This window comes from Delphinus delphis, chromosome 16 (assembly GCF_949987515.2).
Source record: "Delphinus delphis chromosome 16, mDelDel1.2, whole genome shotgun sequence".
Classification (NCBI taxonomy): domain Eukaryota; kingdom Metazoa; phylum Chordata; class Mammalia; order Artiodactyla; family Delphinidae; genus Delphinus; species Delphinus delphis.
Window position 1 is genome coordinate 8,244,045 of NC_082698.1, and position 24,230 is coordinate 8,268,274.

A 24,230-nucleotide genomic window follows, 5' to 3' on the forward strand; every position below is an offset into this window, starting at 1 on the left:
TCTGCTATTGATTCCTTCTAGAGTATTTTTAATTTCATTTATTTTGTTGTTCATCATTGTTTGTTTGCTCTTTAGTTCTTCTTGGTCCTTGTTAAACGTTTCTTGTATTTTCTCCATTCTGTTTCCAAGATTTTGGATCATCTTTACTGTCAATACTCTGAATTCTTTTTCAGGTAGACTGCCTATTTCCTCTTCATTTGTTTGGTCTGGTGGGTTTTTACCTTGCTCCTTCACCTGCTGCATAATTCTCTGTCTTCTCATTTTGTTTGTCTTTCTTTGTTTGGAATCTCCTTTTCACAGGCTGCCGGTTCGTAGTTCCTTTTGTTTTTGGTGTCTGCCCTCAGTGGGTGAGGTTGGTTCAGTGGCTTGTGTAGGTTTCCTGGTGGAGGGGACTGGTGCCTGTGTTCTGGTGGGTGGGTCTGGATCTTGTCTTTCTGGTGGGCAGGGCCGTGTCCGGCGGTGTGTTTTGGGGTGTCTGTGAACTTAGTATGATTTTAGGCAACCTCTCTGCTTATGGGTGGGGCTGTGTTCCTGTCTTGCTAGTTGTTTGGTATGGGACATCTGGCAGTGGTGCTTGCTGGCCGTTGGGTAGAGCTGGGTCTTAGCTTTGAGATGGAGATCTCTGGGAGAGCTCTCACCGATTGATATTATGTGGGGCCGGGAGGCATCTGGTGGTTTAATGTCCTGAACTCGGCTCTCCTATCTCGGAGGCTCAGGTTTGACACCAGGCGAGAGCACCAAGACCCTGTCAGCCACACGGCAGGTAAGTGGGGATTTTCTTGCCTTTTGGGAAGTCTGAGGCCTTCTGCCAGCGTTCAGTAGGTGTTCTGTAGGAGTTGTTCACATGTAGATGTATTTTTGATGTATTTGTAGAGGGGAAGGTGATCTCTACGTCTTACTTCTCCGCCATCTTGAAGGTTCCCCTGCAATAGGAGACTCCACTGAAGACACCAACCTCCGCACAAGCTAGAGGTGCAGAGGCACTTTTTTCAGAGGGTTTGCAGCTTGCTTTTTTTTTTTCTTTTCTTTGTACTTCATCTAGTTTCATTGGCACTTCAGATCAGAGTGCCTAGTCAAGAATAATTTTAAAAGTAGGTTGTAGGGCTTCCCTGGTGGTGCAGTGGTTGAGAGTCCACCTGCCGATTCAGGGGACGCGGGTTCGTGCCCCGGTCTGGGAGGATCCCACATGCCGCGGAGCGGCTGGGCCCGTGAGCCATGGCCGCTGAGCCTGCATGTCCAGAGCCTGTGCTCCACAACGGGAGAGGCCACAGCAGTGAGAGGCCTGCGTACTGCAAAAAAAAAAGTAGGTTGTATATCAGTTACTATTTATATCTGTGCATCTCCTTTCCTTTCCTCATTAAAATTAAAATTTATTTTAATCAGTTTTATGAGCAAGTAGTTAAAGAAATCAAAACATTAAAGGATTATAACAAATAAACAATAGAATGGTGGTTGCCACGGGCTGAGCAGGAGGGGAAATGGGGAGATGTAGGTTAAAGGGTATAAATTTTCAGTTATAAGAAGAATAAGTTCAAAGGATCTAACATATAGCGTGGTGATTATAGTTAGTAATACAGTATTGTATAATATTGAAAGTTATTGAGAGTTAAATCTTAAGCATTCTCACCGCACAGACAAAAAAGTGAGTTAACACCAGAGGTGATGGCTGCATTAATTATCTTGATCTTGGTAATCATTCCATAATGTATATGCATATCAAATCATCATGTTGTACACTTTAAATGTATACAATTGTATCTGTCAGTTATTCCTAGTAAAGTTGTAAAAAACAAAATAAAACAGTAGTTCCTGTTGAGGCATTCCACATTCCACCCCACCCCCTGACTGCCCCTGAATGCTGTGAATGGGGCAACTACTCCCAGCTCTTTTAAATTGTTTCTTTGGACATTTAAATCTTAATTTCTAAATGATATGCACGTATTGATATGTATTGGTTTATATAAATTTGGGACTTTATCTTTTGAGTTCTTATTACGGAAGATGAGAATTTCAGCTCATTTTTAAAATCACTCCTTTACCCCTCTTTAATCTTTCCAATAAAGTCGCATCTCAGATTTTGGATAAATTTACATTTGAGGTTTTCATTGTTATGACTATAAATATTGCTTACTATCGAGCCAAGAATTATTGTAGTTTTGAGCCAAGAAATCGTTTCTTTTATATAATTTCTTGACAACTTTTTGTTTTCCTGGAACTGCTCATGTTTTTAAAAACATCTCCCCACATGCTGCAATAGTCTTCAATATAACTTTCTATAAGGTCAGATCTGTTCAATGATGTTCAGTCTGACCTTTGTTGTTTTGTGTTTCCGTAGACATTCTTTCGGGAGCCCTTTGACCTGCTGTATTCTGAATAGGTTGCTTTCTGGGTCTTTTACATCACTAGTATCTCGGGACTTCTTCACCATCATTCTGAGAAGTCCCTCCTATGTTGGAACCCATTTTTTCTGGATCTGATATCTTCCTCTTTTTGGTGTTCTGCCTCATTTCTGTGGAGCACATCCTACAGTAGCAGACATTTTACTGATATCATTTTTGGCATTCTGGTGTAATTTGGTGACATCTCTGGGGCTGGTACCTCCTCTTTCATTGAATTCTCCCAGATGCTTGCTTTATAAATGTATAATTGATTTTGCAGAGGTGGCTGTCATTTCCCAAAGAGTCAGCTTCAGGAAGGGCTCTTCAATCTCCTGACACCTTATTACGTTTAATTGACTGTCTGGGGTGCTCAGGAAGAACTGAGATTGGCAGCAGAAGCAAACTATCCAGACTGGCAAAAACGGGAACTGTAAATTGAATGTCGGGTACCAGTCAGTAGACTTTGGCCGAATGACACGAGGACAGCTGCTCCAAGCTTTCATGGTCCTGTAGGGATGAACATCCTGGGCTGTGGGCAGCTCTTTCTTGTCTGCTTAGCCCATAAACTGGCATTCTTAAGCTCTGCATGATTGACATTTTGGGACGGGCAGCTCTTTGTGAGGTGTTGCTGTCCTGTGCATTGTAGAATGTTTAGGAGCATCCCTGGCTTCCATCTGTTAGTTGCCAGTTGCACACACCTCCCCGAGTTGTGACAGCCAAAAATGACTGCAAATGTTGCCGGAGGGGGCAACATGGACTCCTGTTAAGAACTTTAGACGGTGGGCCTCCTCTTTTTTCAGATTTTATAACTCTATTCTGGAAATTTGAGGTTATAGAAAATGTGACACCAATGAACTGGAATAGTATTGCAATTCCCTGGAATTTTGTACAGTGTGAAATCATTCTTAAAACACCCATATTTCCATGATTTACCAAATATTCATTGTTTTAGGCCTACTGATACCTAGCATTTACTGAGTGTTCAATTCTTTTTGAGCCCATGCTTCTAAGTGCCAGGCCCTGTTGAAAGCACAGGCAGCATCCTGTCACTTGAACAGATGGGGAAACTGAGGCACAGAAGAGCATTTAGGCAAATTGCCTGAATTAATGCAGTATGAAAGTTGCAGAACTGGGATTCACACCCAGATAGGACTTCAGAGCACAAGCTCTTAATCAACACACTGTGCAGTGGGTGATTTTGAGATGCCAAGACCAGGACACAAGCACCGTGAGGGGACTTCAGTCCACCTGCCTGTTCTGAGCTCCAGGAAGGCAGGACGGCCTGTGTCATCTACCTTTGTATTTCTGTTGCTGGGGCCACTACTTGGCATATAGCAAAGACAAGGTGAAGGTTAATTTTAATAAATTAAGCTATTCTAAGCACCCGTCTCATGGGCAGTTTATGAGAAAAGAGGAACCACAACAAAAACGGAGTGTGTATTATGGTTTCTTGAAAGAAGATGAATTGTGATATTGTAGGTCGTTAATGGGTTTCAGGTCTCCTCCACTGGGGGGATAAGTGCCTTAGATGAAGAAAGGGAGCAATTGTGTAATTATAGCCTTCAGGCTGGGATGGTGATCTCCCCGTTGACTGGTAATGTTGGGAGATGAGGGGTTATACTTAAGAGTTGTCATCACTTTAACAAAATGCACTGAAGCACAGGTGGGACCATTAACACACACTTGCAAAATTTAGCTTTTCTTTGATGGCTCTAGAAGGCAGAACCTTGCAGCACCTCTAGGTCCTTGTTGCAGACACCCTGTGTACCATCAGACACGGAGGTGCTGGCTCACTGAGAGCTTGGGTCTCTGGAGAATGTAGACTAACAGTTTTTTAATTCACCTTCATTTGAGATGGTAGTGCTTTTAGAAGACCATGATATGTTAGTATTCTGACATTCTCTCAAAGCTGTTTCAAGATTGTTTCAGGAATGGACTGGGAATGCGTATGCGGTGTTGGTCCTGATAAAGGCTTATGTTAGCTGGTGCAGTGATGGATGGGCTCCGCTAATGGGACCCTTAGCCAAGCTGTTCCCCTGCTATAGCTGAGCTCTGAGCTTCCCGTCAGCGTTGGCTATTACAAGTAAGAATTTGAGCTGCAGAGTACTCAGAGGTAGGGAAGATAGACTGGCTTATCATTCTTATCTGTTGACTGTCACTCAGACTTTTTTTCATCTGATTATGCACTTGTGAAATAACCAGAGGAAAACGGGATTCATGCAGAGAAGATCTTAGTAAATTAGAAAGCTTCACCTGGCTCACTTGTCTTTTTTTTTTTTTTTAGGTCAGGGCATTGTCTCTTCACATGGTAATAATACAGGGAAAATTCCAGAACAGAAACGTCACGTACCTTGTAAATTCAGATCAAGGGAATCTTTGGTAGTAGTAGTAGCTGACACTCAGACACATCAAATGACTTAAATGCTAATAAATAAATTTTCACTAGATAAACTTAACCTTCAACTCCAAGTTCAAATATCATCTCTGACTTGGGGCAAGTCAGACCACCTGTCCGTGGTCTCCCCCAGACCAAGTTAGCTGTGCTAGGCTTGAGTGTTCCCATAGCAGTTTGCTCCTATTCCTGAAATAACACATTCCCTATTATGTTCTAATTCATCTATTTTCATGTCTTTCTTCCTGCCTGGATCCTGAGATTCTAGGAGGGGATGATTCACCTTTGTACCCCCAGCACCTGGCATGTGTAGGCTGGTATGTAGGAGACGGTCTGTGTCTGTTGGACGAATGAGTAATAGAACTCATTAAATTTCATCTTTTACACTGGGCAACAGGAGGACTTATCATATTGAAATATTTCCAGCTTGTTAATAATAAGCAACTCCTTTTTATGATTTAGAATAAGTTCAGGGCACGATGACTATTTTTTTTTTCCAATTCCTCATTCTCTTCTATTCCTCCCAACCCCCTTCCTCAAAATCTCATAAAAAATTTTGTCTTAATTTTCTTCTATTCTGGGTCTTTTTGAAGAACACCCCTCTCTTTTTTTTTCTTTTTTAATTGACGTATAGTTGATTTACAGTGTTGTGTTAGTTTCAGGTGTACAGCAAAGCTATTCAGATACACACACACACACACACACACACACACACACACACACACACACGTATACATGTATATATGTATATTCTTCTTCAGATTCTTTTCCCTTGTAGATTATTACAAGATATTGAGCATAGTCTCCTGTGCTATACAGTAGGTACTTATTAGTTATCTATTTTATATGTAGTAGTGAAGAGCACCCCTCTCTTTCTTTTCAGGCAGGTATTAATGAAAATGATTTTTACGACGGGGCGTGGTGCGCGGGAAGGAACGACCTCCATCAGTGGATTGAAGTGGATGCCAGACGTCTGACCAAGTTCACTGGTGTCATCACTCAAGGGAGGAACTCGCTCTGGCTGTAAGTGTGGCTGGACCCGTGCTTCCTAGACTCTGTGCCTTGAGTCTAAAGTTCTAGAGTTTAGACAGGGTCAGGGAAGTGGCAGAGAGGTATCTGGGGATAGGCAATAGAAAGGAAGAAAGTTGCAGTGAGGACAGGAGGCTGGCCTTGCTGTAGACATGCTGGGAAGGTGCATCTGTTGGATCAACACCTTCCCTGATACCGGAGCAGAGAGAAGGATCCATGGGTTAGGCTGAGGAGACAGAGGTGTTGTCAAACTCAGGCAGGGTAGGCAGGTAGCTGCCGTCTTGGATCTGGGGCGAGCTACTGGTGCCCTGACTGGTGGGCTGAACACAGCGTAATGTAGGAACTCTGCACAAGCAGTGAGTGACATGTAATGGTCTCCAGCCACTGTCCTGGGGTAGAAGGGATGAATCTTCCAGATTCTGGGAAGAAAGATGAACTCTAAGCAGGTTCCCAAATAAAGAACCACTGGAGGAGTAGTAGAATTGAAGGAGGAGTCCGTCTGGGGCCCGACAATGAGATGGAAGAGCCCATTGTTCAGAATTGAGCTTGGGATCAGGGCTGGGTCAGTAATAATAGTAGTCCCAAGAGAGGTGGGCTGTAGCTCCTTAAAACTCATCTCATGGTACGTGTATACAACGGAATATTATTCAGCCTTAAAAAGAAAGGAAATTCTGACACACACTACGACATGCATGAACTTTGAGGACTATATGCTCAGTGCAATAAGCCACACACGAAAGGACAAACACTGTATGATTCCACTTCCATGAGGTTCCTAGAACAGTTAAAGTCATAGAGACAGAAAGGAGGATGAACGGTAGCTGCCGGGGTCTGGCGGAGGGGGATAGGGTGTTATTGTTTAATGGGCGTGGAGTCGAGTTGGGGACGATGAAAATTTCTGGAGATGGCTGGTGGCGATGGTTGTACAACAGTGTGAATGTACTTGATGCCTCAGAATTGCACACTTCCAAATGGTTAATTTTATGTTATGTGCATTTTACTACAATAAACAAAAAACATATATGTAAACAAAACAAAACCTTTCCACTTCAGCCCAGGGATGGTGGTGGAGACAGAGGCAGGACTATATCTGTGGGGTTGTCCTGTGGCTTAAGCTGTGTAGACGGCAAACATGCAGAGACTGGGCGTTAGGCAAGAATTAGGAGGGGCTGCAGGACCTTGGGTGCTTTCTTAATTTAAACAAGAAATTTTCAATTCCTCTAACATCTGTCTACACTGAGAAGCCAAGAGCACAAATGCCTTATATTTAGACATTAGGGAACGGACTGTGGACCTAGTTAGCAAAGAGCCCTCCTGTCCTGCCACCCCTCCCCCTGCCCTGACTATACTGCACACTCAAATCCCATGTCTGGGTCCCTTTCAGTTTTTACTGATTACCAGTTGGCAACCATGTAAAGTCTGTCTTTGTTGATTAGATTCATTTTAATGCCTGGAAAGATCAACGTTAATAAGTAAACCAGGGCTTCCCTGGTGGCACAGTGGTTGGGAGTCCGCCTGCCGATGCAGGGGACACGGGTTTGTGCCCCGGTCCGGGAAGATCCCACATGCCGCGGAGCGGCTGGGCCCGTGAGCCATGGCCGCTGAGCCTGCGCGTCCGCAGCCTGTGCTCCGCAACGGGAGAGGCCACAGCAGTGAGAGGCCCGCGTACCGCAAAAAAACCCAAAAAAATAACAAACAAATAAATAAGTAAAACCGGGATAAGAGGAGGGAACGTGGCATCAGTGCTCACATTTAACTGCCCGTCATTGTCGCCGTAATGGGGACTTTCTTACAAAATGACAGTTGTCAGGCTGACTCATCATGTTTTCCTCTGAACCTTTTTTTTATCGTAAAGACAATACTGTAACTTCCAACAACATTTAAAAACATTACCCGTGATTCCACTGTCCTTAAGCAAACATAGTTTTTCTACAGATTTGTAATCATATTACATATGCAATTGTTATTTTTAATTTAAAAACATATCCATAACATTTTCATGCTGTTACTCAGAGTTCATAATGATCATTTTTAACAGCCTGTAATTTACTCAGCCATGCCTCTATCACCGTCTCAATTCTCTGCTATCACATACTTTACAGGAAAGCGTTTATATACTTTTTTCTTCCTTTGAATTACTTCCTTCAAATGAATTTCCAGAGCGGGGATAATTTGTACATTTTGACAACATTTGGTTATGTATTTGTGCTACTCACATTTTATTCACTTTACTTTTCAGTAGCACTTATGTGTGTGTTCACATATAGCTGATTTTTGCTCTGTGGTGTGTCTTGCTGTAATCAGCGGCTTATTACCATAACAATTGTTTTCACTGTGTAGATTCTGAAAGGCAAGAATTTTAGAAGAAACAAAGTTGAATTGCTCAAGAAGAATAGAAACTTGGAAAGAAAGACTGATCTGAGGTCATCAGTAAGGATGAGAGCAGGGATTTTACCTTAATGCTTGTATATTAACCTGTCTACTCAGTATCATTAGAGAAGCAGTAGTTGGGTTATTACTGGATTAGAAAGAAAGAGCAGGGTAGGAGTACTGTTTACATTCTGTTTCAGCTGGAAACACAAGAGGGTTTGGGGTGAATAAGAAATTGCAGTAGAACAATATCTTTCTTTGACTAAGCCCGGGACAGGAACATCTAAGAGGGAGGCAAGGGATAGAATTGCTTTTAAGAGTCAGTTTTTTTAATGTATAAATGTATTTCAGGTCAGGGACAATGAAATGAAATCTGATGAGTTTCAGTTGATCTTACCTCCTGGAATCGGACTCTGTACTAAGGAGTGAGGAGGAAACAGTCTCGGGTACATTTTGGTGTCTGAGCCCCTTGCCCCAGAGGCGCTGGAGGTACTGTGACCAGAAAGCTTGCCAACCACAGAAATCACCAAATATCAATAGTAAGGAAGACAGTAGCTGTCCTTCTTTCCCTCTCCAGGGCCTCTATCCCCGTGCTGTTCCCAGTACAGCCATCTACGGTACCACTTTCAATATTCCTATTCATTGGTTTCCATATTTCTCCCCGCTAGTCTGTGAGAACTTGATAGAGGCAATGCCTTGATAGTCTGTGTCTCTGGGACCTGGCCCAGTACCAGACATCTAATAGATGCTCAATCAGTGATTCTTTAATGAATGAATATTGTACGGAAGTAGCAGATTGGCAAAGAGTCATTCACACCAAATGGTAATGAGTTAATTAGTTGTGAGTGTAAATGACTGAAAGCAGGCTTAAACTGTAAGGGGGAGAGGGGAGGGGACGTGGAAAGAGTAGACTGAGAAGCGATAAGGATGTTTAGAGGTGGAGGCAACATAAAACAATGTGGCTTTGGAATAATGTCATGGCTGACTCTTGCTGGTTACGAGATTTCTCTTTGAACCTCAGTATGCTCTTCTGTAAAATGGGTTAACTACTGTCTAACTCATAAAGATGTGGTGAAAGTTAAATGGAATTATGTTACGATGTTTTAAAATTACCCAGTATGTAATAAGAGCTCAATAAATGGGACTTGCTTCCCTCTGCACCTAGAGCGAACAGTGGTTTTCAAGGTTTATTTTTAGCCACAGACCTTCCTTCATATAGAGTCTTTCCTGGAAACATTTAGAAAATACAGACAGATGAGGCTGCTTCCTATGAATATGGTGGTGGGGAGAGCATTGCCTGCCTGGCCTCCCCTTGACCCCTCACAGGACCACCCCTGGAGGATGCATTATGAAAGTATCACTGTGTAACAAGCAAACTAAACAGCTTGAGGGTGCCTCTCTGCAAGTTACAATCCTGCCAGCACTCCAAGCGCGGATTGCTTCTTCTTGAATCCTGCAGGGTAACAGGCAGATGTAGAATTCGACCGAAGACAAAAGACAAGCGATGGCAGAGTTGGAATTAGAGTTTCATTTTTTCTAGTTAAATGGGCAGACATACCATAATCTCAGAGTGCTGCACTTTGTTTGGTGATGTTTTAGAAATGGAGGGGAAATGGGGGGATGGCTCTTGGGGGTTGGCCAAATGGATGTTGCTGTTTCTAAGTAGCATCTATCTGGTTGTTAGAAGACAGGAGCACTTTGGAGTTACAATATATATTTCAGAACACTATGAAAATATTTCATTTATAAAACTTCTGTGGTTGGTATTTTAAAATGAACAGCCATCATCTTATTTGTTCCCATCTGTTTATTGAGCACTCTGAGTAAGCACTCTGTATAAGAACTGGCCTGCCTGCAGGGAGCGCTCAGTCTGGAAGAGTCCAGTATGTTGACAGGTCAGCTAGAATCGGCACCGTACACGTCGTGGGATGGGGGTAGGAGGTCTGTTATCAGACCTGTGAAAGGTGATACGGCAGGTCGCGACGCTTAGCCATGGTCCGGGATGAGTTCCTAACCAAGTTGATGAAAAACTTTATGATTCTCATTGTAATAATTTTCAAATAATTCATACTATTTGAAAGTAATAAAATATAATTATTTTCATGATATTGAATAATTTATATTTTTCACCAATATAAACAATCCTTCCCCACTACATTGCAATTTAGAGAAATGTTAATATACTAGTAAAAGCCAATCTTTTGTTTTCCTGATTTCAGGAAGTATATTAGATCTATGAGTGTTGCAGTTATAACCAATGTGATGATTGAAAAGTTAATTATTCTGTCTGAAGTGGATAGATGCTTCTAATAACTTGGGCAAAATACAGGCAATTTAAAATAACCAAATGTTTTAAACTTTATTTAGTAAACAAGACAGTTCTCATCCTCTCTTGAGAGTCTGTACATGTGTCCTTAGGGAGAAACAGCAGTTTGATGGGTTTGCAAGGTGCGGGCTGGGGAAGGTTTGCCTGGCGGGCTGTAGTTTTTAGAAGCAGTTTGGCTAATTAGAGCAAGATGAATGGCGTGTGCTGTGAGCCAGCCTCATGGCTGAGGACACAAAGATGGTGGAAAGGACAGTCCCAGCCTGAAGAAGCTTGCCTTCTGTTTGTCGGTGCAGAGTCTTAGCCGAGATTCTTCATGTGGGCTTCCCCTTTGAGAATTCTGACGGTGAAGCAAAGGAGGAGGTGGGGTACCCAAAGCAGACGAAGACAAGGTCGAGGAAAGGCCTGTGTGCTGCTCTGTTTCCTGGAGACAGCTGTATTCACAGGAGGGGCAGGTGGCCGATGGGGCAGGTCCCTAAGGGGCATGGGTGGCGCTGACACGGGTGCGGGGGTTCACCTGGAAGGAGGAGGGTCTCCTATCCCGAGATAGAAGAGTCAGGGCGCAAGTGCTGAGATGGATTCAGAGCCTTCACACCAGAGGGTTTTCTATTCTTGGTGGCGTAGGAGGCAGGTCCTCTGCAGACGGTGAGTGAGGCAGGTTTAGGGGTTGGAAACTTAAGAAGGCCAGGGAGATTCCCTGTCCCTTTGTAGAAAGGACTGGGCTGGGCCCCCGAGCTCATGGAATAAAATCCTAATGGTCCCACTTGCCACCGTTGGCACTTTCTCCCCTGTGGGGGGCGGTGGAGAGTTGGTGGCGGTGCAGCTGGAGGAGGTCCAGGGACAAGGGCATTGCGGGACCTGGTAGGACACGGCGTGTTAAGGGTGAAGGGTTGTGAGGTTGAGATCCAGGGCTGGTCAGGAAGGAGTCAAAGCTAGAGAGCTGATTCCCTAGAAGCTAAGGTCAAGTTCACAGAGCCCCTGAGGAAGAGGAAGCTTCAGAAAAGGTAGAAACTTGCAAGGGGAGGACACTGGCCACCTGGGGGCTGCACGGGGGCCGTCCAGGTGATGACTGGATGTCAGGGCCGGAGAGGAGCAGGTGTCTGGGCATCTTGGGGTTGCAGGCTTCGCTGCTCAGTGCTGTCCCTGTAGGGAGAACCTCCAAGACGCGCTGGACCCTAGCTCAGGAGGGGGGATCGGGAGACAGCTGAAGAGATGGTGGGGTCTGTGTGAGAAGGAAAATGAAGAGGCAGAGGCAAATCAGAAGCGCTGAGGATGTTGGTCCAGAGACAGGGATGGAGGTGGAACCTCCCCAATACCTTCCTGGCCTGGGGCTCCGCCCAGTGGCTGGACCTCTGGTTTCCACAGTGAGAAGTATCCACCCGGTCCATCCCTTTCTCGTCAACTCCATCTGGTTTTCCACTCCCTGGAGACTGAACCTTGGCAGTCTGGGCCCCAACCCCGCAGCAGCGTGCCAGGGCGCAGAGGAAAGGGGCGCCGGGCTGGGCCAGGAGTGTGGAGGACAGCCGGCAGCCCCTGGGAGCAGGGCTCAAAGGGAGGCTGCTGGTGCTTCATAAATCACCTACCCATCTTCTCAGGAGAGAGTGTGCGTGTGTTTTCAACACGTGTCCTGCTGCGTCCCCCCCCCCCCCCACTTACTGGCAAAATGAAATGTTTGGCACCTGTGGAGGGCGGGGGAGACAGAAGTTTCCATACTCCTTTCTAACCTCTTTGAAAACTGTCAGGTTTTGAACTGCTGAGTTTGGCTAAAATGGAGGGGTTTCAATGAAAACATCTCCAAGTTCAAGTAGAAGGCCAGGCACACAGTCATTTCTTCACTTTGTGTTATGTGTCCACAATGCAGGCATAGTTACTTGAAATTGAATAAAGCTCTCCCTCGTGGCAGTATGGCCCATACTTGGTTTTTTGGGCGCCAGTGACTAAGGAATAAGTTCTCAGAAGGTAAAATCTCTGGAAAGGAAGCAACGCTAGAACTCCTTCGTGGAGATAAAGCTTCCACCCGCCTTTATTCCAGGGTCCTTGTCCCCTGGCTCTGACTCCCCAGGACACCCTCCGGAAGGTTGTTGGGTGCACTCACCCTTCTTCTCTTCTGTTCCGTCTCCAGCTTGGCTCACATAATGCTCCCACGCCTGCACCCACAGGGCTTGTGTGGACTGGCTGCCACTGCCAGTTTGACCTGCTTCCCTTTGCTCGTTCAGTCCTAGCCCAGGAGCCTTCTCTTTGTTCTGCAGATAAGCAAGCATGTTCCTGCCTCAGGGCCTTTGCATCTGCCATTTCCTCCGCCTGAAGGCGCAACCCTCCCTGCATTCAGAGGCGTTCTCTGACCAGCCTTCTGAAGCCCACTCTCTGTAGCTCTGTGTCCTCACCTGGCCCCGTTTGATTCCCTGGTCATTTGCTTGTACTTGCACTGGTGTCACCCCCAGGGAGCAGACGGGGCCTGGCTCTGGTTTGCCACTGAATCCTCAGTGTTAGATCAGTGCACTGCACGGGGAAGGTCACCATGATTGCCATCCCCAGCCCCTACTCCATCATTCAGAACGCTCAGATCGTGTCCTGATACTGTCCTCTCCTGAGGCTGCACGGCCCCCACCCCCATCCCAGTGTCTGCCCACCATAGGGGGCTCTTTAGTGCATAACCACTGGGAGAAAAGAAGCCACATCCCGTGGGGACGCAGCTCTCGTATTCCTTTGGTGTCCCTCCTGTTCAGATGTCCAGGTCCTCACCTGGTATAGCCGAGCGGATCAGAGTTCAGATTCCAGAGTGAGGCTGGGATTCCAGGCCTTGGGTGTGTTTCTGAGCTGTTCTGTGCCTCTGTTCCTTCATCTATAAGATGGAGATGATAATAGTGCCTGGATTGCTGTGGGGATTAAATGAGTTAATACACATCAGGCAGTTAAGAGAGTCCTTGGCACGTGGTGAGTACCCTGCAAGTGTCTGTCATTCCTGCTGTTTTCTTAAGATCCTTCCCTTCTTTGGTGGAGGGCACTGCTCACGTGTTAACTCCCCTCTCCCCCATCCCTCTCTCCTCTCTCCAGCCAACGCTCTTGGAGTGCTCAGACCACGGTCTCTCCCCAACGGCCCTAGCTCCCCATGCGTGGTCTTAGAGATGTTAAGAGATGTTAACTGGAGGCCTGCATAGGTGGGTGGTCCGGGTGTTCTCCTCACTCTTCCAAGCCTCGGTTTCCTGGTTTGGGAGAAGAGCTTGTGTTGAGCGTTCAGTGAGACGCAGATGGAAAACGCTGACACCTTCTGGACCCAGAAGATGCTCAATGAACTGTGGCTGCAGTTACTTACGAAGTGGCTTCACCTCACCCCTCCCGTCTCCGAGCCCCCAAGCCCCCAGCCATCCAGAGTTGAACCTCCAGAGCCCCCAGTCGCCCGCCAGGAAAGACTTCAGAACTGAATCAGTCACCTTGCGGCGGAGAAGTAGAGCCTGACATTTTGTGCAAATCTTCCTGTGACACATCTGTATTTTGTTGGATACTTCTGGTCAGCAGGAAATTCCTTTAAATAAAATGCCTAGACTCGAGCTGCTGAGGTTCTGTGTTACCTCATGGGGTGTCTCAGTGACTCTGCCTGGAAGGTCCCTTTGTTGTCCCCATTGTGTGGATGAGGAAACTGAGGCTTGGAGAGCCTGTGAAAATGCTTGTCCTTTCTGCTCCCTGTTCTCCCACTACCACTCTCGGTTTTCACCAGGCCTCAAGCCCCGTGAGTGGGCTCGTTTGTACTTCATCTGAGCACTTTCTCAGGGACATTGCATGGCTGCCCCTGGGCTGACCTACCTGTCAGACACAGCAGGCACGATGCCTGGGGCCTTATAACCTTTAGGGGCCCAGGAAAGTGTTGAACTTCTTTTATAATCTGGAGAAAGTAAATGAACTTTTAGGTCGAGGAAAATATATAACGTTAATATATTCATCTTTATACCAATGCAGTCATAAAATATGATTAAAAACAATTTTTTTTTAATGGAAGAAGGGGCCTCTTGTTCCTCCATGTTGAGGTCCTAGTCCCAAGGACCCGTGAATATGTTAGGTTTTGTAGCAAAGGGGACTCAAGATTGCAGATGGAATTAAAGTTGCTAATGAGCTGATCTTCAAACAGAAAGATGACCCTGGATTATCCGAGTGGGCCCGATGTATTCACAAGGGTCCTTAAAAGTGGAGGAGGGAGGAGAAGAGAGAACCAGAGAGCTGGCAGTGTGAGAAGAACCCTGCTGTTGCTGGCTTTGAAGATGGAGAAAGGGGCCATGAGCCGGGAATCTGGGCGCCTCCGGAAGCTGGGAAAGGCAGGGAAACAGATTCTCCCCTAGGGTTTCCAGAAGAAACACAGCCCTGCTGACACCTTGATTTCAGGACTTCTGACCTCCAGAATCGTAAGCTAATAAATCTGTGCTGTTTAAACCACTCAGTTTGCAGTAATTTTACAGCAGCTACAGAAAGCTAATAGAGGCAAAAGTACCCACAGCCCACAAAAGCCCTCACATGCCTTGGCTGCCCTCCTCCCCTCTCTGGTGCAAGCCCCCGGTGGAGACACCCAGCTTTGGACCGTCATGCTCCACGCACAATGTAACTGAACAGAAGCAGGGCCAGTTCTCTCCTCTGCATTCCTTAGGATTCCCGTGAGCCATTTCTTTGGTTCCTTTCTTCCTGCTCTTTCAAGCGTCTCTTTTAGATTTGGAGGACGTTAAATACTTTTTTTTTTTTTCTTTTAGTTCTCTGCAGTGGGGCTTCTTAACTAGAAACTGCCTCCCCCTTCACCCAGATTTATTGGACTTGGCCCCCAAAGTGGCATTTCCCCCCTCCTTCCCTGGTAGACAATTTGTACTGGAGGTAATGGAAAATAGACAATATTTCTAAGTTTATAACATTACCTCCTATGGTCTAAATTCTCAGATAGCCATGGTAACTAGTCCAAAGTGAAAAATCCAATAAATTGGTGGGTTGGTTTTTCAGTGTCTAAGATTTGTCTGCACTGAGAATGTGGCAGAACCATTTAACTGTGTGATTGTGGTTCCGGCAGACAGAGGTGGGAGAGAGGGAGAGAACCAGAGTCAGTATCACTTAACGTTCTTGAGTGTCAGGCATGGCCATGCTTATTGTAGGGCAAAGATAAACCTTTTTTCCCCAAAATGTTTCTAGAAGCCACAAAAGTTAGACTCTGCGGAGTAGTGGTCTTGCCCAGAGTTATCACTCAGCCACAGCCAGGATCTGAGGCTGCTGGGCTCTGTCAAGGAGGTGAGGGACAGGAAGAAAAAGCTGCCAGCTTCCAACAGAAAATTGGCATAAAAACTAGGAGAGATTGTTGGACTCCTGTTTCGCTGACTGAAAAGGGATTTAATAGTGCTTTCCCAACTTGCATGAGAAAGTGGACGACACCCAGTGCTATTCAACAGAGGTTGTGGTTATTAGCGACCTTTTAGCTGATGAATGATCGTTTGCTGCATCAGATGATATGTGCTGAGGCTGATGGTGGTTGTTTTTGAGGATTTGAGGAGATTCTATCTCTTGCGAGGTGGAGGGCGAGAAGAATCTGACTAGCAAGACTCATTGCCATGAAACTCCAGTGTGATAGAGCCCCAGTGGGCACTGTCAGATCTTACCGTACATCCAGTCGAAATTAGTTCTTTGACTGTGGTTTGAGCTACTCATGCTTTTCCCAATTATTCTCTTTCTTGTCACTTTACTTAGAGGACCTTTTGATGTACAAAAATTTTGAATTTTTATATGGTTACCCTAATCCGTCTCCCAAGGTTTATATCATGCTTAGAAGACCTTGTCCCTTCTGAAGGTATAAGTCATTTTCCCCATGTTTTCTTCTAGTATTTTTATGATTTCAAATTTTACATTGACATTTTAAACCATATGGAATGTATTTTGATGTAGGGTATATGTAATAGATCAGACTCTTTTTACCCTCAAATGGCCATTAGGATGTCCCAACATTATTTATTTTCCGTATTATCTCCAACTGCTGTGGTCTGAATGTTTGTGTCCTCCCAAAATTTACATGTTAAATTCTAATGCCTGATGTGATGGTATTTATAGGTGGAGCATTTGGGAGATCACTAGGTCATGAGGGTGGAACCCTCATGGTTGGGATTAGTGCTCTTATGAGAGACCCCACAATGCTCCCTAGCCCCTCCCACCATGTGAGGACACAACAAAAAGTCTGTGACCCAGAAGAGGGCCCTCATCCGACCATGCTGGCACCCTGATCTTGGACTTGCAGCTTCCAGAACTGTGAGAAATAAATTTCTGTTGTTTATTACTACCTAGTTTGTGGTGTTTTGTTACAGCAGAGCCTAATTTAGGGACTAAGACACCAACTAAAGTGACCCTAACGAGATACTCTAAATTCCTGTCTTCTATGGAGTTTACTTCCAGACTTTTCATTCCGTCTCACTGCTGTCTTTCTATGCCAGTACCAAACTGCTGTATAGTTATTACAGCATGTACTGTACTGTTTTACTATTTCTTAGATCTAGTTCTTCCTCCTTATTATTAATCTTTTCAGAATATTCCTGGCTATTCTTGCCATATTCTTTTTTCATATGAATTTTTCAAGAAGTCCAAATTAGCCCCCAAAAGAATTTCGGGTGATATGTTAGAGGGGAATGCCTTATTAAATTGCAGGAGGACTGGCGTCCCTAAGATCAGAGTGTCTTCCTCTATATAAGAACGTGGCGTTGGCTTTTCCATTTGTTCAGCTATCCCTTTTAACTTTTTGTACTGTTTTTTGTTTTTAAAACAATGGGGGTTTTTTTCCTCAGTAATTTTCTGTGTTAATTGCATGCTTAGTTTTGTAAGAAAGGGTTTTCCAGAGTGGCTGTGTTATTTTACATTCCCACAAGCAATGCATGTGATCCAGTTGCTCTGCATCCTTTCTAGTATTTGGTCTTGTCATTATTTTTTATTTTAGCTGTTCTAATAGGTGTGTAGTGATGTCTCATCGTGGTCTTTATTCGTATTTGTCTAATAGCTGATGATGCTGAACATCTTTTCATGTACCTATTTGCCACCTGTATGTCTTCTTTTTTTTATTTTTATTTTTTATAAATTTATTTATTTATGGCTGCCTTGGGTCTTCGTTGCTGCACGCGGGCTTCCTCTAGTTGCGGTGAGCGGGGGCTACTCTTCGTTGCACTGCGTGGGCTTCTCATTGCAATGGCTTCTCTTGCTGCGGAGCATGGGCTCTAGGCACGTGGGCTTCAGTAGTTGTGGCACACGGGCTCAGTAGTTGCAGCACGCGGGGATCCAGAGCGCAGGCTCAGTAGTTGTGGCGCACGGGCTTAGTTGCTCCGCGGCATGTGGGATCTTCCCAGACCAGGGCTTGAACCCATGTCCCCGCATTGGCAGGCGGATTTTTAACCACTGCGCCACCAGGGAAGTCCCCTGTATGTCTTCTTTAGTGAAATGTCTCTTTGTGTCTTTTGTCTATGTTCTAATTGCCTTGTTTGTGTTTTTACTTTTGAGTGTTGAGAGTTCTTTATCAGTTCTAGATATGCCTTTTGTCAGATATGTGGTTTGCAAATATTTTCTCCCAGTCTATAGCTCATCTGTTATCCTCTTAATATTGGCTTTCACACTGGCTTCTCAGAGAAGAAGTTTGTGGTTTCAATCACGTCCCGTTTATTGATTTTTTTCCTTCATGGATTGTGCTTTTGGTGTCATTTCTAAGAACACTTTACTAAGCTCTAGATGCCAAAGATTTTCTCCGTTATTAACTTCTAAAGTTTTATAGTTTTATGTTTTAGATCTATGATCCATTTTGAGTTAATTTTTATATAAAGTGTTAGGTTTAGTGAGGTTGAATGATATATCTTGTAACTGCCTATAGATCTATAGTAATTGTTTTGGTACCATTTGTTGAAAAGACTGTCCTTCCACCATGGAACTGGTTTTGCACCTTTGCTAAATACAGGTTGATCAAATTTGCATGGATTTACTTCTGGGTTCTCCGTTCTCTTCCACAGATATATGTGTCTGTCCCCCTGCCAATCCCATACAGTCTTGATTACTATAGCTATACACTGTCTTGAAACTGGGTAAATGGATTTCTCCCATATTATTCTTTTTCAAAATTGTCTTAACTATTCTAGTTCCTTTGCCTTTCTGTATTAATTTTAGAATCACCTTGTTTATATCTGTGACAGAGTCTTACTGAGATTTAATAAGAATCGTATTAAACTGTGTATCAACTTGGCGAGAATTGACAACTTTACCGTGTCAAGTCTTCCAATCCACAAACACGTTTTCCCATTTAGTTAGATCTTCTTCAGTCTCTTTTATCAGTGTTTTATAATTTTTAGCATACAGGTTTTGTTAGATTTATACTTAAGAATTTCATCTCTTTTGAGCAATTATGGATGGTATTGTTCGCTAATATTTTGTTTAGGATTTTTGCAGCAATATTCAGATGTGACATTAGGCTAAAGTTTCCTTTCTGTGAGCAATCTTTGTTGCTTTTTGGTATAAAATTTTCTATGCTTTGAATACATACAGGCATGTGGTTTCAGGGGAGCTCTTTTTTTTAAAAATTAATTTTTATTGGAGTACAGTTGCTTTACAATGTAGTGTTAGTTTCTTCTGTACAGCAAAGTGAATCAGTTGTATATATACATATATCCTCTCTTTTTTAGATTTCCTTCCCATTTAGGTCACTACGGAGCACTGAGTAGAGTTCCCTGTGCTATACAGTAGGTTCTTATTAGTTATCTATTTTATATATAGTTGTGTAGGGAGCTACACATGGTAGGGAGCTCTTTGATGACTGGCCTGCTTTCTGCTGTGGTACTCAGGCTGTTTAGATTTTCTGTCTCTTCCATCGGTTTTGATAAATTCTATTGTCCTAGAAAATTTGTGTTTTCAAAAATATTTGTATTTGATTCAACAAAATTGTCTTACAGATTCTGTTAATTTCTTCTGATTGGTGATTATTTTCTCCTTATTATTTTTAAGTATTTGTGAATTTCCTCTTTCTCTTCATTATGTTACCCAGTGGTTTGTCTATCATTTCTTTCCCTCTTTTTTTAAAGAGCAAGCATTCCTTGGCATTCTTTATTAGTTCCGCTATGTTTCTGTTTTTGAGTTCATTAATTTCTTTTTTTCAGATTGATTCTTTCCTTTATGTATCTATACACATTGAATATCTGTGTAGAACACATGGTGTGAGACGCCTCCATGAAGTCTAGCCAGTGGATTCTCCACATTATGAAATCCCTTCTCACTTGTGGTTAAGGCACAGCATAGGTCCGGAAATTGAAGTTTTTCCATCGTCATCCTCTACCCAGAAGCTTCTAGTCCTCCTGGGGTAGCTGGTAGGTGTCCAACCATCTCAGCAGAAATTTCCAAACCGTGTTTCGTAGTTTTGATTTGGGAGCAAAGTAGGCTTTCAAACAGGCAAAGACATGATTCCTCTGGGTGCGAGTTCTTCTGCATTGGCCCCTCCCCTTCCACTAGGTCAGGCGAATGGCAGTCAGTTGACCACCTGAGTCTTTGCTGCCTCATGTCATGCGCTGGAAGATGTCACCTTTCCTTCCGAAACAGTCACGATGAAAATATCTGCCGCGCGTTGAGCTGCTTCAGTAGTAAGTGCGTCATACGTGTTAACTTTGTTCCTTGCAGCATCTTGGCAGTTAGTATCTAACCACTTACTCTTGCAAAGAACTGCAAAGGCCAGAGGTGGCACGGTTAGTACGTGGCCCGGTGAGTCTTCGAGCCCAGTTCTCCCTTGCATTTCCAAGATGCCATCCTACACCAGGAATTGTCTGCTCCAGCTGAGGTTGAGAACGTTCAGCTCCCCTGGTGTGGGTTTTGCTTCCTTGATACCATCTTTCATGCCTGGTGGAGTGCTTCCTATTTTCTACCAAGGCCTCTCTTTTTGGGGGGAGACTTTTCATTCTTCGCTAGCTCCCATCCAGATTGAGGGAATGTTGAACCCATGGTATTTCTAAGCATTTTTTAAAGTTAAAATCTTTGCTAAGTTTCAAAGCAGTTGTTATTTTCCTTCTTTTTACATAACCTTCTGATCTCCGATTTTTCTTTAAAGTCTACCTGAAAAATAACATTAGCGTGGCCAACAGAGTAGTCACTTGGCAATACATTTAGAACACAAGGCAGGCGACGGGAAGTAAAAAGCAAAATGCTTTCCAATTTTGCTCACGTAAAATTCCACTGACTTTCTCTCCAAAGTAACATAGTAAAATGCGAACTCTTAAAAGAAAAAGAAAAAAGAAACTCTGCTTTTTAATCCTGCTTTCTGTTTATAACCAAGATGTAAATTCACCTCAATTCGTTGGAATTGCATGCGGTGGAAGAAAATGACCCTGAACTGGGTGGAAACATTGAGAAAATGCCAGAAGAGTGAAGCAGAAAGGAGAAAGAGAGAATAGGGAGTTTATTTTGTAATTAACAAATCATGTGTATAGTTTAAAAAGTCAGATAGCACTACTTATATTTAGAAATAGTAGCCCGTGTCCCCATACCCCTTGGTCCTGTTTCCTGGTGTCCCAAGGTAACTACTGCAAACCCTTCAGCTGTTTCTTCTGTTTTATTTTTCTTAAACCCTGTGTTTCTGAACAAAATGCTTTAGTACTCTCTCTTGATTCTTTTAAATTATTTATCTGTTGACTTTCTACTATAAAAAGGAAGAATTTAAACCTCTTTCTGACCTACCTCTGACACACACACGCGCACACACACACACACACACACACCACACACTTATTCTCTTTGTCTGTGTCTCTTTCTGTGTGTGTGTGTGTGTGTGTCTCCTCCCATCCTCCCGAAGGAGTTATATTATCAATTTTAGCTAAATCGGTGTTTAATTTTTGCATCAGGATCATCGTTGAGCTATGATTTGTAGCTGGGTCACATGGTATGCTATAATTACCTTTCCTTTCCTGTGGAACTTTTTTGCTTTTCCTGGAGCTAATAATCACTTCTTTTTAATGGTTTCCTTGGTTTTCAAGGTACTTCTCACTAATTCATTCCGAAGCTATCTGATAGACCTGAAAATCTCCTCTGAATGTGTCCATAATATGAACAATTCACTCTTTCATTTTCTTCCTGGAGAGATCCCTCCCGGAGCCATCTGGCCTCTGCTGGCATCTGAATTTGTAGGTTTTTCAAGCCTATTACATTGCTCTTGTCATGCCTATTGGAATTCTCTTCCTATCTCTCCTGAGTTGTATTCTGTATTTCTTAGATCCCAGGTTTCTCTGTTTTTCTGTTTATTTTCGTGGTACCTGCCTTCTGGAAATGGAGCTCGGGAGGTAGAATTTTGGATTCCTTGTACGCCTGAAAATGCATTTTTTGTTGACCTCACCCTTGATGGGTAGTTTGGAAATAATTTTCCCTAAGAATTTTTAACAGCTTTATTGAGCTATAATTCCCATAACTTACAATTCACTCATTGAAAGTGTATAATTCATTATGTTTAATATAGTCACAGAGTTGTGATATCATCACAGCAATCAATTTATAACATTTCATCATCCCTGAAACAGATGTTATCCCTTATAATTTGGAAACATTTTTCTGTTGCCTCTTTTCTTCAGTTTTACAGTATAAAGATCTGAGTATGTTCATACTTACAAACTTTTGAATTATTTCACCTCAGTGAAGTTTTAGGGTAACTTCTATAGCCCTCGTGCTAAAAACTGCCCGATGTTGCACCTTGAATGTAGCTGGTACTTGATGTGACCTTGAAATAAGGGATCATATTTTTCAGTTCTGGGAAATTCTTATTCTTTTTATTCTTATTCTCCCTTCATTGTCTCCTGCCAACTTTTTTGAAGTTATTATTATTTGCATGTTGAATCTCTTGTATTAATTTTTAATACAATGCAAACCACTCTTCACCCTGTTACTTCCTTTTCATCCTTCACATTTTAGCTCAGACACCACCCTCCAGGAACACTTTCCCCATCCAGCCCTAGACTAAGTCAGCACCCCCCTCCATTTATAAACTCTCTGTATGTCTCCTCTGAACGATATCGCAGTTGCAGTTTAATAAGTAATTGTACAATTAGTTATGCAATTTCTGTCTTCCTCAGTAGACCGTAAGTTCCCTGAGACGAGGGCCGGGTTTACTTTGAGATTCACTCCAACCCAATGCCTGGCACCCTCCCTCTTCCTGGTCTGACACGTGCGTGTTGCTCGAGTGAACACGGGTTGCAGCTATGCTAGGCTGAACACGGCGTGAGCTGAGGTTGGCACCATCTATAAAGACAAGTTTTAATAAGCAGAGTCCCAGTGTAACCTTATTCAGGGGTTTTCCAGAACACTAGGGAGAAAACCAGTTTCTGTTCACTGTTCAGCTATTTATTGCATGTGTCCGTCAGACAGCTAAGCCACCTTCTGTGAACTCACTCAGCCACCAGCTTGGCTGGTCATGTATCTGTTTCTGAGTCCTTCTTGTTATTTAGGTGAATAAACAGGAGAATGTTGAGGAAGTGTGTATTAGCCAGCATCCAGCCCGGTATTTAAAATGTCAGGAACCCTTGAAAACCCCCTTTCTCAGTTTCCTTGATAAGAAATTGCCAATAGCATTTATCTCAAAATTGTTTGAACAAATCACATGGAGAATTACCATCTTGTTTTTGACTTGTTTAGACTGGTGTTTCTCAATCTCTGCACTTTCGGCATTTTGAGCTGGATAACTTAGCTCTGGGAGTTGTCCTGTGCATTTTAGGCTGTTAGTGGCATCCTGGCCTCTATGCATTAGGTGCCCCCCATGGTAGCACCCCACTTAACCCCCATCCCCCGGTCATAATAATCAGGAATGTCTCAGACCTTGCCAAATGTCCCCGGGGGGCAAAATCACCCCCAGTTGAGAACTGTTGCTGTACGTTCAGACTTGGGGGTCTCTTCCCAGTCAAATTGGTAGCACTGCTCAGGGCCCGTTGGTGTTCCACAGTGCAGTGAGAGTCTACCCACGTGGTTGATGGAGTGCTCAGGAGAGCATATCGGGTCTTGGGCTGGAATTGGAAGTGTTTCTAGAAGTCTCCAGTGGCCAATATGATGACCTGCTTGTTCTTGCCAGCTGGGCTCATGATGGGTAAAAAACAGAGTGTGCCTCTTTCTGGCACATGGCTTCTAACATCGCGTAGAAGGAACCAAATGTTTTGAGAAACACCAGGAAACTTCACCTATGGTAGATGAACCATGACGTTAAACATTGATTTGTCAGATGGGAAGGAATTTCCTCAGTGTTGACTTGGATTCTAGTTCCACTTTGAGAGACTGGTGTGTTGAGATGGGCAGGGTGACTTAGATTTCTGTGGCTGTGGTTTTTGGCTAAGCCCTAAGCTTCCCATTCATTGAATGGAATTAACCAACCATTGTTTTATCCTGTTGGGACTGAGGTGGTAGGACATGTCTGGACCCACAAGCCTAGGGAAGGAGAGGAAGGGGCTGGAGTGAGTTTAAGAGTGGAACTAGAGTCTGAGTGGGGTCCTTGTGGTGGGCAGGTGTCCCCCCCGCATGATGTCCACATTCTGATCCCAGAACCTATGAATCTCTTACCTTACATGGTGAAAGAGACTTTGCAGATGGGATTAAGTCAAGGACTTTGAAATGGAGAGAGGGTTCTGGACTATTTAGGTGGACCTAATCTAATCATATGGGTTAAAAAGGGAGAACCTTTTCCAGCTGTGGTCAGAGGAGCCATGACTACTGAAGACTGGGTAGAGAGATGCGACACCACTGGGTTCAA

The 24,230-nt window shown here is 43.8% G+C and overlaps 1 protein-coding gene across 2 annotated transcripts in view; it reads left to right on the top strand.

Moving 5' to 3' along the window:
- The window catches only part of CPXM2 (carboxypeptidase X, M14 family member 2), a 120,488-nt gene that overhangs the window by 45,883 nt on the left and 50,375 nt on the right, over positions 1-24,230 (top strand). For both annotated transcript variants that reach the window (XM_060033887.1, XM_060033888.1), the window contains exon 4: positions 5,654-5,793. In XM_060033887.1, the coding sequence (XP_059889870.1) occupies positions 5,654-5,793 (140 nt within the window). The remainder of the gene's footprint in view (positions 1-5,653; positions 5,794-24,230) is intronic.